The 18,500-nt window shown below is 38.2% G+C and overlaps 1 protein-coding gene across 1 annotated transcript in view; it reads left to right on the forward strand.

The window, feature by feature from the left end:
* Positions 1-511: 511 nt before the first annotated feature.
* The window catches only part of LOC114458056 (mucin-5AC-like), a 34,514-nt gene continuing 16,525 nt past the window's right edge, over positions 512-18,500 (forward strand). The window contains exons 1-3 of the mRNA XM_028440301.1: positions 512-546; positions 661-799; positions 984-1,068. Of these exons, the coding sequence (XP_028296102.1) occupies positions 512-546; positions 661-799; positions 984-1,068 (259 nt within the window). The remainder of the gene's footprint in view (positions 547-660; positions 800-983; positions 1,069-18,500) is intronic.

An 18,500-nucleotide genomic window follows, 5' to 3' on the forward strand; every position in this document is an offset into this window, starting at 1 on the left:
GGCATCTGTGGCGACCACCTTCCTGAACGTAACAATGCCCATAGGCACACCGTGCTTCAGGAAACACGAGGCCTGCCAGTGATGCAGAGCCGCACCGCACACTGGTGTAACCAACACTCTCCGTGCGTCAGCCCACATGAGGTCATCCACAGCTGGAATATTTCCCTGTGGAGGTGACCAAGGCAGATTACGGGGATGGCAGATGCCATCAACCTGGATCAACGAGGACATAGCCTAAATTGAACAGATTTTTCCCCTTTGGAAAAAATGCAAGGCATGCGGTGAAAGCTTTTGCTCGTCCCACCAAGAAAGTGAAAGTTGTGAAAGACCCCGAGTGCAGGGGTAGCCCCTGGAGGACAAAATCCTAAACTGGGAAAGACATGCTCCATCCCGCGTTTATCATGAAACCAGCTGGTGCAGGGCAACGTGTGGTGGAGCGTCGAAAGACGTCAAGGACAACGTTTGGCTCGAGACAACAGCTGGTGTGCTGGCGTCCGAAAGCTTGGATACCATGGTTTGGAGCTTGGAGCTTGGCTCTTCACTGTCGTGAGCATCCAGTGAGAGGACCAATGTAATGTGCACACGAGCCCAGATGCGTCGAGGACAGTGGGACTGAGACTACAGCTGATGTCTGGGAGCTCCGGACCTTGCGGTACGTAGCGTGGAGCGGGGCAGTCACCGGAGTGAGAGAGCCGCAAGGAAGACCAACGTGCGCTGGAGCATCAGCGTTGGGATAGAGCTGGTGGTTCAATACCTACCGGTGATGAACAGAGGACAGCACTTGATTGAGCAGAGCAAGGTAAGCGCTGGCTTCTCCTCGACCTGGTGTGGTCCAAGCAATGCGTCTTTACTTACTAGCGTTCGTCGACTGGACACCAAAGATCTGCCTGTAGACAGTTAAAGCTGTTAAAAAACGCAAGATATGCTAAGAGCGAGAAGAGGTGTTTGAATGGAGGGTGTCTGTCAGCCCCCTCTTTTTATAGGAGGTGGCCGCGTCCCTGGCGGACGGACAGGTTTCTCTGGCCAATCAGGATTGGCAGATTGATATAAATGATTCCGAGGGCTGCAGTTGGAGGATGCATCCCATAGTGAGACATATCACAAAATATTATGAAATAGAACCCTGTAGTTGCATTTTAGGAGCTAAAAAGCCAGATCCTGTCATAATGTTTGGCACTCGCTGTTGGGCAGCGATACACTATTTTGCTGCGTTCCAGGCAACTCGGAACTTGGAGATTTTTTAATTTAAAATTCCGATCTCCAGCTTCAAAGCATTCCAGATGTCAAAATATATGTGAAACATAACTGAGTGGGATAGTCTTTATGAACTGAATAAATAAAATAAATAAATAAATAAAGGAAATAAAGTTTGTGATTCAAAGTAGGATTATTTAGAATACAATTTTTTTTTTTACATTGGCCCAACAACGCATTGTTATATAGCAAATAAAATAAATAAAATGAAATAACAAGGTTTAAAAAAGAAGCATTTTAAATGCATTTAAAAAAAAATCAAAACAGCTCATTTAAAGCACAAGTACTCAGAGAATGCAAACCTCCGCCAAGTGCCATATATCGTCTTTGCCAGAAAAACTGCGACGAAATGGGCATTCCTTATCCGTTCCGAATGAAACTCTGAGGTAATTTCAGAACCAACCAACAAAACTGAGTCAAAATTCATAACAATTGGCCAGTTTACAAACTGAGATATGAAATTTCACCAAAGATGAGAGATAAAGATTTTAAAAATTTCTGAAACTGATTTAGAATCAGGATATTGATCTGGATCCCCTACAAAATTTAATGAAATCTTTCATGGCCTAGGGTCTATCTTTGGTTAAAATGTTGTCAAAATCTGGCTAGTTGTTTTTACTTAATCTTACTAACAGACAAACAAACATAAATGAACGTTGGGGAAAATATTACCTTCTTGGTTGACGTAATCAAAAGAAAACAACACAAATACAGCCTGAATGACTGAATTTCACAGTAGCAGTAAGTTAACTGTAAACCTATTAAATATTGTTTTTTTTCCCTGATGTGTTTTTGCGTTAAAAATGCTTTTAATCAAAGTTTTACCTTGACTAGTGAAGACAGTGGCTCTCCAGGACAAAGAATAAGAAACTGCAATGACGTCAAAGGAGTCTAAGAGACCATGACCTATCCGTGTCCGTTAATCCACTTTAGTTTTGCCATTTGCGTTGACTCGCAAACTCCATTTTGGATCAACAAACTTTCATTATTCCACTTTGTAAACCTTTACTTTTGCTCTGCAGTGGAGCTAACATATGGCTGACATCTTAAATCTCAGTTTTCTTTTTGTTTCTGCATATGTTTACATTGCAAATTACCAAAAGGCTCTGTTTTTTCTTTCCTGCTGAAGCCTAAGAAGTAATTTTGTACTTTCTCTCTGTGCTTTGGCAGTTTTATGACCTTTGGGACTCTGCCTCATTTGCTTTGTTTACACAAGGAAGTGATTATTGCTCACAGGCTGACAGAAAACGCCGGGTCATGAATATAAATAACATGCAATTCTGTTCATTTGGAAAACTTTTGCCAAAAATGTTGAGTCTTTAATTTATTGGTTTTCTTTTTTTTTTTTATATATATATTGTTGGCTTTTGAATTATTTTGTTATTCTATTTTAAATATATACCGTATGCTATCTTAGCACTCATGTGTTATTGCACTTTAATGTGAATAATATTCGTGGTCTTTCTGTGTGTGCATCCCTTGCTTTGTTTTGCACCATCGGTCACCCCCAAATTCAGATTTTTAAAGCTGCCAGATGAGAAAAGGTGTTCGCTACAAAGCCAGCTGTGTAAATTGTTAATTTCAAATCGGCAAACAAAAACCTGAGTCGTCTGCATGAGACAAATATGATAATTGTTTGCGGATTATGGAGATCTGCTTGGGAAAATCGTCAGAGGCTGTGAGTAAACGGGAAGAAATCTCAGCTCAAACAAATGCATCTTCTTCTGCTCGTCACAGGGGAATATGCAGCCTGGGGGCCCGTGGGGGTCTATCATTACAATACACACCAACACCAAGGAATAGCTGAGTTCTGCTTGGACTTTTACATCTGAAATCAATTTTGGAAAGTGCATCCTTTGTCCATGTGGAAAGCTTTAATGTGGAGGAGACATTTTACAGGGTTGATGCTCCAATTCTAAAATCTGTTATAAAAATCTAATAACTAGGGATGGTTATGTTTTGGGATCCGTGGATGTTTTTTTTTTTTGTTTTTTTTTCATGTTTTGTTAGTTACTGTAAATGTTCATTTTTCACCATTATGTTCTATTTTATAACTCACTGAATTTGTTTCAAGGTGTGCCATTCATACGTTGTTGGATTAAGTCCACTTATGGCTCCTTTTTTTAGTGATTATTTTATTCCATATTGTGCTATTTTAGTTGATTTTAGTGTTTTCCAGAATTACCCCTAACCACTCCTGCCTCCTCTTCATGTCTGCAACTGGGTCCTCCAAAACCAAACAAAACCATGACAGGAAAAAAGTCTTGTTTCTAACCCTTGTCTGTTCTTTAATCAGTCAGACAATAACTTTTTAATCAGACTCAAGATGTAGGATTGCATATAGTTTGAGCTGATATTGGAGAAGACAAAAATACAATTTGTAAAATTGGATTAATTACACAGCTTTTTTTGGAGTTTTGTGCTGTTTACCTTATGGTTGTGTATTTTTTTCATTATTTTTTTTCAGTCACTTGAAGGGATTTGAATTCGTGCCTCCTGACCGATGACCTTCTTCCACAAGTTTCCATGGACAAAAGTAAGTCTGACGATCTCTGAAATTAAACGATTTTTTATTATGTCAATGATCAACTTTTATTTACAATATAATCAAATGCAGTGTTGATACAACCTCATTGTTATATTAATTCTAGCTTCATGCATTTAAGTACATACTCAAAACCAGTGGTAAAATCTCAGTAACAAGTTATAATACCTTATTAAAGAAAAACAATTAAATAAATAAATTAAAAAAACAAAAAAAAAAAAAAAAAACAAAGGGAAGAAATATCCTACCAGGCAAAAAACAAGCAAATATTGCCTTAAATGAAGATATTCCATTTTATTAATATTTCACATTTTGCAACGTAATGCTTCTAATATTTATGGTCTTTTCTTTTTTACTTTTAAAAATGTAGGTGACAAAATACCAAGCGTGCTGTTTTTATTCCGATCCTGTTATATTTGAATACGACCGTATATTTATGTTTAGGTTTGCACATCTTCTATTTAACACATGCCTCAGCCTCAAGATAAAACTAATTAACAAATACACCAAGTTAGCATTTGTTTTGTATCAATTAGCTTTGCTCAATGAATTTTTTTTCTCCACACACACACACACACACACACACACACACACACACACACACACACTGATGTGTAAACACTGCTCTTATTGTATTAGTTTTCCCACCCTAATGCTTGAATCCTGCTGGCACTTTTATGATATTTACTGGCTGTTTGTCAAACTTTGGATGAGGATTTGTCTCCTCGTGATGAGATCTTAACAAAAAAGCTTATTTGAAATTCACCAACACAAAAGAAACACACAGAAACAACCCACAGCATTGTGATGTGGTGTTTAAATCCAACTTTGTCCTTTATCGTCCAATGCGGCATCTATTGACCTTTAAAGTGCTTGTCGTAAGTAGTTGCTCTTTAGAGTACAACTGGTTATCTGATCCTTTTCTTTTTTTATGAGAATGGCAATAATTCGGTTCTGGGCTGAGACGGTCTAATCTCTCCGACACTGAGGCCGCATATCTGAGCAAACTTTGACATCAAAGCCTGCCAGGGGCCTCCTCAACATGCTGTCCCTTGATTGCCTTTTCTGTCCCACAACCAAAACTCCAACAAAGAGTGTGTGAATTAGCCACCCTAGAGAAAATAGAAAAGAGATTTAAATGCTGGGAGCAATGTGAGGAGAGTTGCTCGACACCCTTGTCATGGATACACGGCCGCTGCTGGTGAGGCAGTGGTCTTCAAGGATGGGTGGTCCGTCTGGGACTGAAATCGGACGTATGTGTTGGGTGGGTGTGTGAGTGTCCTTTGTGTAAGGGGAGAGGGAGCCTTTGTTCTCTTAACCAGGGAGGTGGGACCAACAGATTAAGCCTTTAGAAGTGCAACCGACCACCATGAGGGCACGCCACAAGGGAGAGTGTTAGCTGGTGTGTGCGTGTGTCTGTGTGTGCTGGTGTACATAAGTCTCTGATGTGCATGCTCGGAATGTGATGGGTTGACGTAGAAGAAATAAAATTAAAAAAATAAAAAATAAGATAGAATGTAAAATAATCAAACGCACATTTAGTGAAGGGGAACAGTCCAGCAGGGCATTTTGTACCATTTGCATGTAAATTAGCACGAGTTAGTGAGAATGTGATGCAGGTCAGCAGGTCAATAGTTCTTATCCATCTGTCCTTCTGATGGCATGCCTCGCAGGTCAGTTTGATTCCTCTGTGAGAGAGCTAATCTCACCCCAGTGCTCAGTGAACCTCTACAGCATCCTCTGATCTGCTCCTTCAGACCCCTCTGCTCCTACAGACAACACAAAATAGGTTTGAGCTGAGGGGAGGGTGAAGTCACACACACACACACACACACACACACAGCGAAACAGATGGACAGCCAAGTCGAGTTCATTTCTTAACCAATTATTCACTTAAAAACACTGACAGATAACATTTGTCCATCAAATCAAACTGTTAATGGTCCAAATAAAGAGATTTATCTTGCTTTTGCAAACAAATGAGGGTAAAAGCACCCAATAGGGAGCTTTAAAACAAAGCTACCAAATAATAATTTCAATTTGGACAGATCAAACCAACACAAACACATTTAATGATAAATAATAATGTTATTGACGTCTTGGTAGAAATACTTAATATGAAAAGCAACAGCTTTAGAATAATGTGAAAGCTTTGTGATTTTAAAAGTTGTTTAATCACATATCAGGCCCATGTGTGTATATATATATGTTTTATTTATTTATCTTCTGCTTAAACTCTGCAAATGTCCCCTTTGTGGAACTAATACATGCTATTTTTTTATCTTTAATTGAAAAGAAATCCCTCTTGTTAAATGAATTCATTCATTTTGTAGATAGTGTTGCGTTCAGTGTCAGTCGTATTAACTTCCTGTTATGATTTCAGATGGATTACTTTGTGAACCAGAGATTTGTCTCCCTCAAATTTTGATACTGAGCCACATGTGAGCCACTATTTGAATGGGACTGTCATGCTCATAGTTCACTGTGTAGTAGGGCTGGGCGATATGGACCAATATTCAAATCCCACTCGATATTTTTTTCTCAAAATGGCAATATACAATATTAATCTTGATATTTTTAACTCAATAAAGTCTTACCAGAAAGCCAATTCTAGGTTAAATTTGCATGTGACACAGACACATTTATAAACAAACTGCTGCACAATATTTTTCCTGTAAGAGACAGCAGTGAAAGCGGCGACTCCTAAAATGAGTATTTTCATCCAAAATAAGCTATAAGATAAAAATATATAGATATATGTGATATTGTAATTCACTAAATCGCAAAAATACTGATACATATTGAATCTCGATATATTGCCCAGGCCTAGTGTGTAGTCCTGTGGGGTCCGTGTTGTCTTTTACAGTCAGGGAGCAGGTTCCAACATATGCCAGGAGTTATTTCTGTATTCAGTTTGACCCGTGTCAGGGGAGAGAGAGAGAGAGAGAAAAAAAGCTTTTGGGAGTAGGAAGAGCACACCATCTGTGAGAAAGACCTCCATCAGTCCACCCACCTCCTCCTGCTGTCATATTTTTGTTTTTGTCCCACTTATCCCTCAGTTTTCTTCCTCCTCAGTGTTGCTCCGTCTGTCATGGCGGCTGTCTGAACAAACAAACATGACAAGGGTCCTCCGTGAGCCAGACGGCGAGATGTGGGACTGTTTGCCCTGCTCGCTCTCCAAGCGGGAGAAAGTTTTCTTAAGAGCTACGCAGAGGCTCAGAGCTGAGCGGGGAGGACCTCAAAACAAATATTTAGTCTCCCTTTTCTCTCTTTGTACGGTAAAGTGAAGGATGGACCCACTTTTGGTTCTGAAGCGAAAAGGAGATGTTGGGCAGAGAATCAGACAGATTTGACTTGGAGCCTGTGGCCTGTCATTGGTTTGCTATTGTTTATTTAATACATTTTAATGGTTCATAGCTATCAAATCAGCAAAAAAACACATTATTGAATCTCAAATCCATATTAGACTAAACAAGTAGACCAATTTTATTGTTGACACTCAACCATCACAGAGTGTGATTAGGTACAAAAATCATCTTTCTTTGTAAGTTTTTTGCCTACATCATATTCATTATGGCAGTGGTTCCCTAACATTTTTCGCCCAAGTCCCCCCTTTTGCACAGAATACTATGAAAAAACAACTATAGAGCATGGAATGAATGAGTGATGACACACATTTTAAAGAGTCTTATTTTGTAAATAAGTGGAATAAAACTACTGAATAAATTCATTTATATATAGTTTTTAACATTTCTGGTCATCTCTAACCTGGTGTGGGACCAATACTGACCCTTGTATTTTCAGTTCATGTTCGAATAATAATCATTTCCATCATCATTATTAGGATTATCATTTTCAAATAAAAACATTGTAAACCCTCACATATTTGCTTTTATTTGTTAATTTTCCAATCTCCCTCTCTCAAGTACCCCCTGTAGTGCTATTGCGTACCCCTAGTGGGACACGAGAAAAACTGGATTAGGGATACCCTGTACAAACACACTAGAGACTATATGTTTTTTTTTTTTTTTTTTTAATTGCATGCAGTGTTTGTTTTTTTATTATCATTTATTTAATCTCCTTTTGCTAACTTGGTGCTACAGACCAACCAACTCTGAGTTTTCTTGTTCTATCCTCAGGCAATAGCTACTCCCAAATGTGGAAAAAGACCAAAAACGATAAAGAAACCTTTCCGTCTTGAGGAAAATCCATTCCTGTGTGGAAGAGGCCTAATTATGTCTCGGTGGTTTCTTTTTCTGGGCCTCCAGCCCTCCCCCCGCCCTCCTTTATAACCTCCACATATACCTCTGTGCCTTCCTGGCACAATTGATCACAAATCAACAGATATCACCATCCCTCCAATGCAGCCATTAAGGCCGGCATCTCTCTGAATTTAAAGCACCCCTTTCTTCACTCCCCCGACTGTAAATATGTACATATTTGACTGCGAGGTCAGCACAGAAGACAGGAACGAGGCAGAAATGTCTAGTTCCTGGAGGAGAGGGAGCACAGCAGGGGGCCTGCACCAATCATGTGTCAGGACAGAGACATTCTCTGATGCACGCCGTCACACATCAGAGATGAACAATAAAGCGGGAAAAGGGTGAGGGAAAGGGCGTCTGCAGGAAGTGGCTGATTTCACTTGTTGAGGACGGATGTGCTGGTGTTAATATCCTGCAGGGAGGAAACAGTCTTATGCTCCACTGACCTCCACACTGAATCTGTAATATGGACCTGCTCCTCTGTTTAATTACTTTTTCAGACAGATTTTTTTATAATTATGTTTTATTTTTTGGACAAATCAAGTCTCGCACTGATTGATTGGTCTGACAATAAATGTACTGAAGCACTCCATTGTTTGTATCCATCATTAGGTGCACACTGCACACAGACTGCAGGCGAAATTACAGCAAAAACAGAACAATAGTGCCCTCTTGTGATAGAAGTGCAAACCATTTTTGTCTTGCATTTTTATTACATTATTATTATTATTAGGGCAGGGTGATGTGGACTAAAAAACTCATATCTCTATATTTTTCTTAAAATGGTGATATATGATATAAATCTCAATAATTTTAATTCAAATGATGTAGCAGTAGTAGTAGTTTATTTCTTTGGTCATTATAAACATTTATGTCACATGTTCTCAGAGATCTTGTGCATTACAATGAGAACACATGTACTTTAAGTATTTTAAGAGCTAAATGATTCTGACCAAAGGGGTTTAGGCTGAAGTCAAGACTTATACGGCCCTAACCTCATTTACAACCGTTACACTATTACCAAAGATGGCACATAATACCATCTTTGTCTGACCAGAAATAAAAATCAGGGTTAAATTTGCTGATGCAAAATGCCACACAGGCACATTTAGGAGCAAACAGTTGCAGAAAATGTACCACTTTTGGCTTGTTCTCCTCTAGGAGACAGCACGTGTGAGTGAGTTCTTTAGTGTGGATATTTAGGAAAAGGTCTCGGTTAGGACACTATTAGAAAAATCTAAGTGTGCTTTTAATGCTGTTCTGAGGAGTAGCGTAAGCAGAGACGAGACTACTAAAACAAGCATTTTAAAACAAAATAAGCTATATATATATATATATATATATATATATATATATATATATAAACACATTGTAATTTTCTGTCGCCAAAATAGAAAACTTGATCCTATTTTTGTAATTATTATTACTGATAATGTTGTGTGAGTCAGTAGATAATTACACAATGAAAATGCTCTAAGTAACTTACTGTATGTGGTATGTTATGACTGCCTGCATGATTCTAATTATACCTAATTTTCTCTCATTGTCACAGTTTTTCAGACTTGAGCATGTTTTGCTAGAGCTTGTAATCAGGCAGAGAATGACTTTAATTCTTATCTTACAGGACCTTTTATTATGCACAAATGTCGGCTACAGTGTAAATCTTAAAGACAAACTAGAGCAGATATATCTATAGTGGGGTCAATGAATTACCTCAGGATGATTGATTTTTTAGTTTGTTACCTGTCTGTTACCACTAGGTGTCAGTTCAGGTTCACTGTAAAACTGCACCAACATCCAGCAGCATGATAAGTACACTTAGGGTAGATCATTTAGACACTACCAGAAAATATGCAATCATAATAAGGCAAATTGTTCATCAATAAGTCATGTTGTGGATTTAATTTCTTGTAGTTGTCTTATGGTTGTAAACATTTGGCACTCATGATTTGTCAATTTAGGAGTGCATTTACATACCAAACCAGGAAGTGTCACATTGTTGTTTAGAGTTGGTTATTGAACCTAAGTTCAGTTCAAAGCAATGTTTTTTTATTTTTTTTATTTTTTATTTTTTATTTTAGAAAACATGATGTAAACCTGAACGTTATCCCACAAACATCTCAGAAGTGACACACGGATGCATAACCTGCCTGAAATGAAGTTTTTGAAAACAAAAAGGGGGAATCTGTAATGTACTGTAAATTGTGTCTATCTTAACTGCAAATTCTTCCTTTTATGGGTAACACTGAAACACAAATACAGACCATAGATAAAGTACAGAACTAAAGAGGTGGAACACAAATATAAAGTGTTTATAAGAAGATAATAAGCAGGATAACAAAGATGACTGTACTAAAACATAAGTTAACAAAAACAATCATTAAGGCTCATGTAAAACTACTAAATATTATAAGAATTGGTTCTTTGTTGACTCGAATGCTGCATTGAATGACATGGTAAATGGGCTCAACAGCTTCTTTGTAAATGTAGGTCCAAAATTGGCTGCAGGAATAAACAATACAATATAAACACACAAAAATAAAACATTCAGACTGGTACAGTGTCTTAGTATAACCTTTGGGCAGTAATGCAAGAAGAAGAAGAAGAAGAAGAAGAAGAAGAAGAAGAAGAAGAAGAAGAAGAAGAAGAAGAAGAAGAAGAAGAAGAAGAAGAAGAAGAAGAAGAAGAAGAAGAAGAAGAAGAAGAAGAAGAAGAAGAAGAAGAAGAAGAAGAAGAAGAAGAAGAAGAAGAAGAAGAAGAAGAAGAAGAAGAAGAAGAAGAAGAAGAAGAAGAAGAAGAAGAAGAAGAAGAAGAAGAAGAAGAAGAAGAAGAAGAAGAAGAAGAAGAATTTTATCGTCATCTAAGGCCTTCTTGCTGTTAAATGTTTATTAACTGTTAGTAATATTTGAGGATAATAGGAGGGTTGATAATATTGTAAATAACTAACACATTTTACCCTTGGGGGTCAATCTGACCCCAGGGATATTTGCCTCCAGAAAATGATTTTCAGAAATCTGTTTACCAAGTTTTAGTGTCAGACATTTGGTTTATTTGTTGAATATATAAATAACACTTGATAATGAAGCCTTCACCTATTCTCTAGCGCCCCCATCAGGCCAAGCTTTTTAATTAAAATTAAATTATTTTGAATAGTTTTCATCCAAATCTTATCATATTAATGACCATAAGAGTATAAATCCTATTGATTGTGGTGATGATACGATCTTCAGAGTTAGTGTATCTTTCATCCAAATCTTTTCTAATTTGGGGTGCACATTTCTGACTCTCACACAATGAACCATATTGATTGATGTTGGTGAGCCCACCCCCTTTTCCTTTCATAAACATATTTATTTACTTATTTGTATCTCCTTTTTGTAACATATTTGGGGTTGTTCATTATGAAGTTTTTGGTCTCAGACACATTCTCTCCTACGCCACTTTTACTGTGAAAGAACTGACCTAAAACTCAGCTAAAACAGCCTGGGGTCAAATTGACCTCAGGGGAACACCAATGCGTACAATATGTATTCAGCACATTAAAAGAAATGTCATTGCGATAATTGTATGTTTAATCCATTGTAAAAAAAAAAAAGTCAGTTTATTTTTTGAATGATAAACATTAAATTGGGTCAAATTGACCCCAAGGTTAAGAAAAGGGTTAAAATAGCAAAATTTGGGTGTTCTGTTGTAGTGCAGAGGTCATTTTCCTGGGAATGAGCATCCATTGGACCGTATTATAAGCATATTGCATAGGAAGGCATGTCGGCGTACATCCAGGCATTCTGATTCATTAAAAGACTCTCTGCATGCTGGTCACAGTGAGGCAGAACCGGAGATTGAAAGTGACTTCATAAAGGAATGCCCTCCATTATGTTCCAGTGTGACATTCATATCTGTCACAAACCACTGACAATGCAATACTGCATTCCTGAATAAAGACACCTTTCTGTCAACACAGTCCTTGGACCCACCAACACGTGTGTATTTACCCTAGTGTAATTCTATTCCAAAGACAAAGAGAAGGCTTCGTGGATGTACTTCTTCTACCTTACATTGAGGGAAACGGACAGAAATGAGTGTTCCCCATTAGATAGCTTCACTATTTTATTCTGTATAAAACCCACTCTTTCAAAAACATATACAACTTCAGGCCGGCGATCCAATTTGGGAATGTAACTCGCTGCAATGGGATGTTTACAAGAAGCTCAATCATGTGCTGCAGTTTCAGGAAGCAGCAAAATTTAAGAAAAGTAAAAGCTCAGCGTGAAGCACCATATTACTTGCTTTTGTGTAATAAGCCAGGGGTTCTCAATTTTGAGATGAGGATGCTATTTGGGGTCACAAGACACTGGGAGGGGGTACTGGATGTCTTCAAGAAACTAGGAATGTTTTTTGAATGATTTGAGCCTATTTTTTGCTTTTTTTTTTTTTTTTTTACTATTTTTGTTTTAACTTGCCATTTTTTAACCTATTTTGATACTTTTGCTCTTTTAAATGCATTTTTGCTACATTACTCCCATATCTGCCACTTCGCCGCCAAATTTCAATGTCTTTTCTGCACATTTTTTTTTCCACTTTCAAGACATTTTTGGCACTTATAAACCCTTTCCACCACTTTTCCCACCCAATGTTGCATATGTTGACCCATTATTGTCACATTCACGATTTACAACGTTCATTTTTTTCCAGTTTAAACTATTTGTTCATACTTTTTAATTTACATTACCCCAACCCCCATTTTTTTTTGCCGCTTTTAAGCCAATATTTTTTCTTTTTTGTTTAATACCATTTGCCCATAATTTGCAACTTTTAACTACGCTGAACAAAAATATAAACAACACACAACACAAAAATATAAACATCACAATGCTGATTAGACAGCATGAATATTGGTCAGGTGTGCCTTAGGCTGGCCACAATAAAAGGCCACTCTAAAAATATTCAGTTTAATCACACAGCACAATGCCACAGATGTCAGAAGTTCTGAGGGAGCATGCTGTCCACCACAGCTGCTGCTCGTTAATTAAATGTTCATTTCTCTATCATAAACCATCTCCAAAGGCATTTCAGAGAATTTGGCAGTACATCCAACCGGCCTCACAACCGCAGACCACGTTTAACAACACCAACCCAAGACCTCCACATTCCAGCATGTTCACCTCCATGATCGTCTGAGACCAACCACCCAGACAGCTGCAGCAACAATTGGTTTGCATAACCAAAGAATTTCTGCACAAACTGTCAGAAACCGTCTCAGGGAAGCTCATCTGCATGCTTGTTGTCCTCATCGGGGTCTCGACCTGACTGCAGTTCATCGTTGTAACCGACTTGCGTCTGGCACGTTGGAGAGATGTTCTCTTCATGGATGAATTTTGGTTTTCACTGTTCAGGGCAGATGACAGACAGCGTGTGTGGCGTTGTGTGGGTGAGCAGTTTGCTGATGTCAACGTTGTGGATGGAGTGGCCCATGGTGGCGGTGGGGTTATGGTATGGACAGGCGTATGTTATGGTCACACGCATTTTATTTATGGCGTTTAGAATGCGCAGCGATACCGTGACAAGATCCTGAGGCCCATTGTTGTGCCATTCATCCGCGACCATTACCTCATGTTGCAGCATGATAATGCACGGCCCCATGTTGCAAGGATCTGTACACAATTCCTGGAAGCTGAAAAAGTCCCAGTTCTTGAATGGCCAGCATACTTACTGGACATGTCACCCATTGAGCATGTTTGGGATGCTCTGGATCAACGTATGCGACAGCGTGTTCCAGTTCCTGCCAATATCTGGCAATGAAGAGGAGTGGACCAACATTCTACAGGCCACAATCAACAACCTGATCAACTCTATGTGAAGGAGATCTGTTGCACTGCGTGAGGCAAATGGTGGTCACACCAGATACTGACTGGTTTTCTGACTCCCCCACCAGACTCCCCAAATAACGCAAAACTGCACATTTCAGGTGGCCTTTTATTGTGGCCACCCTGAGGCACACCTGTGCAATAATCATGCTGTCTACTCAGCATCTTGATAGGTGGGATGGATTATCTCTGCAAAGGAGAAGTGCTCACAAACACAGATTTAGATGGATTCGTGAACAATATTTTACATAGGTCTTTTGTGTACATAGAAGATGTTTTAGATCTTTGAGTTCAGCTCATAAAAATGGGAATAAAAACAAAAGTGTTCCGTTTGTATTTTTGTTCAGGCCCTGTCTCCACATGATCACGTCTGTGTTCAACCACCTTCTTTATTTTGGGGGTCGTGGGCTGAAAATGATGAGAAACACTGTAGTATGATACATAGCTTGTACTTTACATTCTCTATTCAATCTACCTGTTAAAGATTAAAGAGAAAAACTGCTGCAAATTCTGTCTATTTTCACAGATCATGTTCTATGTGGGTCCATCAAATGCAGTAAATATAAAATAATATAAAGCACTTTTTATTTTATTCGACAGCTGCAATGAGCATTGATTTGAATATACAGTAAATGATGGTAAAGCACTAGTCCACCTGCCATTTGCGTTAGGTGTTTGTTAATGTGGTGGGACAAAAACACCTATTATAATTTGTGCATGTATTTTGGTTGATCTTGTCTGGTGGCTCATCTGGGACTTGGACGCATGAAAAGCTGCCTTGCATATGGAGATATAGTCAGGGTTTTCAGTTGCAGTAGAAAGTGAAACAGAGACAAAGCACTACCCAGGTCTATGGAGTAAGTTGACCTGCTGGGTGGATCGTTCTAATATGAGATCTATTCAATAGTTGGTGACTTGGTGATCTCGAATCTGTTCGAAGTTCAAATTAACACTGGCAATATAACACATAAAAAGCATTTCACTGGCTTGTTTTTGTGTTTGGAAGTTGATATTTTATCATCAGTCACACAATAAGTCTGTAACACAAGCCTAGGTGGGTGGCATTAAACAATAACTTTAATAACTCTTCATGCAACCTTTTGAGTAGGCAACTATGGCATGTCATTTTGCACCCTTTTTTCATTAGTGTTACCGACATTGCTGTAAAATGTGTGAGAGTGGATGGCGCCTTTAGCCTTTACCTCCTACGACTTTTCTATAGATATATAGTGTGGACAGATACAATAGATTTCAATGCATTTCATTGACAGTGCACTCTCAAGGCCTCTTCCACCTTTCCAAAGACTAATCTAACCGCACCGTGAGTCTCTCCTTGGACCTCTGCCTCAAGCCATTAGTCAGCAGGCAGGTTCCTTCTCAACAGAGAACAGATTGGCAGTTGACTGTAACATCGTTCACCGTGAACAAGCAGACACACTGAACGGACTGTGAATGAAAAATAATAACGGAGCCAAGCTGGGTAAACACGATCCTCCAGCGTAATGAATCAGTCCATAGCTCATCGCTGACAACACAGGCCTGTCGGCTACAAATGAAAACACTTGCATACATATTCCTCCTGGTTAATAATTGATCACTTACACTCATCTTGCATTTCCATAAAACAACCAGAGTGTGATGAACCAGCAGCAGTGACCGAATGGATGCACATTTGTTATGAGTTTAACTTAAAGAGTGACTAAAACTCCTGCTTTCTCCTGACCTGCAACTAGGAGAGAAATTCAAAAAATGCTTGATTATGGGCGGGATTCCTAGAGCAGTTTAGACACGCCCAGTCTATACTATACAAACTTCAATGAACAATCTATGCAGTGTTAACTAGCTACTCATTACTCAATATATAGCTCTGTTCACTCTACACCACAGATTCTAGAGCCCACAGGTGCTAGTTTTTATAAAAGGGGCGGGGCTAACAGTAGCTGACTTTCCATTACAGATTTTTGCAAAATAAAAGTAATATTTCTAAATGTCGATGAAGCATAATTGCTCTTCCAACATGTTTCCATTGAAGGCTGTTTTGGGGAGGAGGATCGCAACTCCTGTGAAGCCTCCTTATAACACTCTGTATTCCTTCATTGTTTCACACCTAATGTTTCAGTAAATTTTTTTTAAGTATAATGCTAAGAAATGGCTTGCTCTCCTCTTTTGTCTACATGTACCACGTCATGTTTATTTGAAGAGAAGTGGTCACGCGACCAGGTACGTCGTGTCCTTTGACATGTATTTGCAGGATAAGTGTTTCCATAGCGCTTTTGCAACACATTTCAATATTGAAACATCTGAAATTCCTCCCAATGAAAGCGTACAAACCTTTTAGCGATATTTCAGTGTTTTTTTTCCGAAATTCAGGTGTTTCAATTACCAGTTTTTATTGCACTATTTAGATTTTGCGCATTTGCAAGGGTAATGGAAATGGAGTTAGTGCTTCTTTATGACTCAAGATAGTCCCAAAACGTCACATGATTTTGTTTTCAACCAATAGCAAAAATCAATTGTAATAGCCAGGTTTCAACCCATAGAGGGCAGTCACTAGTTTAGTTCTTTCTGAGAACCGTTTCCCAGTAATCCAATTCCTAGGAATTGTTTGTTTGCTTGTATTTCAATTCCGCTCATCGGTTCCTCTTATGTCGCAAATGCGTAACGATAAACTCCTCCAGGTCCTGTATATTGTGTTTATGCTAGCACCAAGTAAGGCTCCTTCCATCATATAATTGTTTGTTGTCCACCTCCTCCACCCGCAGCTGTGCTGTCCTCCGTGCTGTGTTTGTAGCATCTCTGTTGCTACGCTACTCACTTCCGGGTTCTGTAAACTCGCGCAAAAGTTGCTTCTTGCACGGATTTTTCTTCCGAAAACAACAAACTTCCGCAAGAACACACACCTCATCGCCAGATTATGTCCTCATAACAAGTAATCAGACACGGGAGACGGACTGGTACTGATTGTTGTCTTTATTTTGCTCTTTCACACGTTCACACATGTCTGATGTCACATGTAACAACGGGGATGGCGTCTCTGAAGGTCCATTTATAAAAATGTAAACAAAGGTTAAACTAAAGCTTTACCTTTTAAATACATAATAAGTGCAACTGTACTTTTGGGTAATATGTTCTTTTTACAGAATAATTATTTGTTTTATGTCTTAATTAGTTTTGGATCAAGTTGTTCAAGTTCTAAAGGAGCACTGTAAATATTCTCACATGTTTGTAGCCAAAATGTGTCATATGTTTTAATCATAATAATAATTCAATCAATTTTATATAGCGCTTTTGTATATATTATTATCCAGTGAAAACAATCTATACCTCGTAGATTAAAATAGTTGATATCCCTGCAGGAAATTAAAGAGACAAATATAATATAATAAAGAGTTAAAGCAAATAAATCAATTTGTATTATTTAATTCCCTCACCCAATGAGAATCGATGAGATAATCGGTAAGGAATCCAATCGATAAGCAGTATCGATAATGGAATCGAAATCGCTAAATTCTTATCAATTCCCATCCCTAGCAGTCACTCTGACATTTTACAACTAAATATGCCAAATTGAAATACTTTGACAAAAATTTTGAGAGTTGGCACAGGATCAATCAACAGCACTACTTCATGGGGTTTAGTTACTTTTAAGTTGTCTCCATAAATTCTTCTACCGAAAGTGATTCATCACTAATAGAAGCTCTGGAAACCTCCCTCCATCCACTTTTCTCAATTTGTTTGCTTTTTCAAGACACACAAAGCTTATTTACTGCAACTAGGTTTTTAATCAGGCACTCCTTTTGCTTTTGAACATCAGCAGATAGTGCGTGCTCTAATTAGAAACACATATCTCAGCGGACCTCCTGCCATTGCCATGCCTAAACACCCTCTTTAATCACTCACAGAGAAAGAAAGAGGATGTGAAGAAAACATAGCAAGCGAGCTCCATGAAGGACATGGTGGATGGTTTCTGCTGTGGGGCAGCAGAGGCATGGAGAAGGACTCATTAAAATACAAATGCAGCACAGACGGCAAAATGAAGCCAAACACATCATTATGATAGGATGAAGAGTAGCCTAGTAAGTTGTGTATTCGTGCATATTATGGCTGTTATTAAATGTAGGTTCATTCAGATTAAGGAGAAATTCTTTGAAAATATAAATGTGATGTGAGCAGGGCTTGGGTCAAATACATTTTTAAATTACAATTATAATTATTCGTGTTCTATTCCAACTCCCTTAAGATTACGGTGACCGGCATTTTTTCCCAATTCCAATTATTATTATTTTTCCCCTGAATGTCAAGTACAGTTAAATTACAATGAATCACAATTCCTCAGCCTGAAAAAATTAACCCAATAAAACTTAACCTTCCTTTATGTTAGCATCTTTTATGATAACTGGTCAGTTTTGACCGTGTCTTACATCAGCTGTAAAATACACAAAAAAATATTATCTATAGAGCAATTTGTTTTTCATCTTTTGGTTATTTTGTTAGGCTTCCTTATACATGAAAATAGTGGTATTAATATTAATATTAATAATTTTGGTGTGAGCGTCTCAACCTTTTTTTTTTTTT

This window comes from Gouania willdenowi, chromosome 24 (genome assembly GCF_900634775.1).
Source record: "Gouania willdenowi chromosome 24, fGouWil2.1, whole genome shotgun sequence".
Taxonomy (NCBI): Eukaryota; Metazoa; Chordata; class Actinopteri; order Blenniiformes; family Gobiesocidae; genus Gouania; species Gouania willdenowi.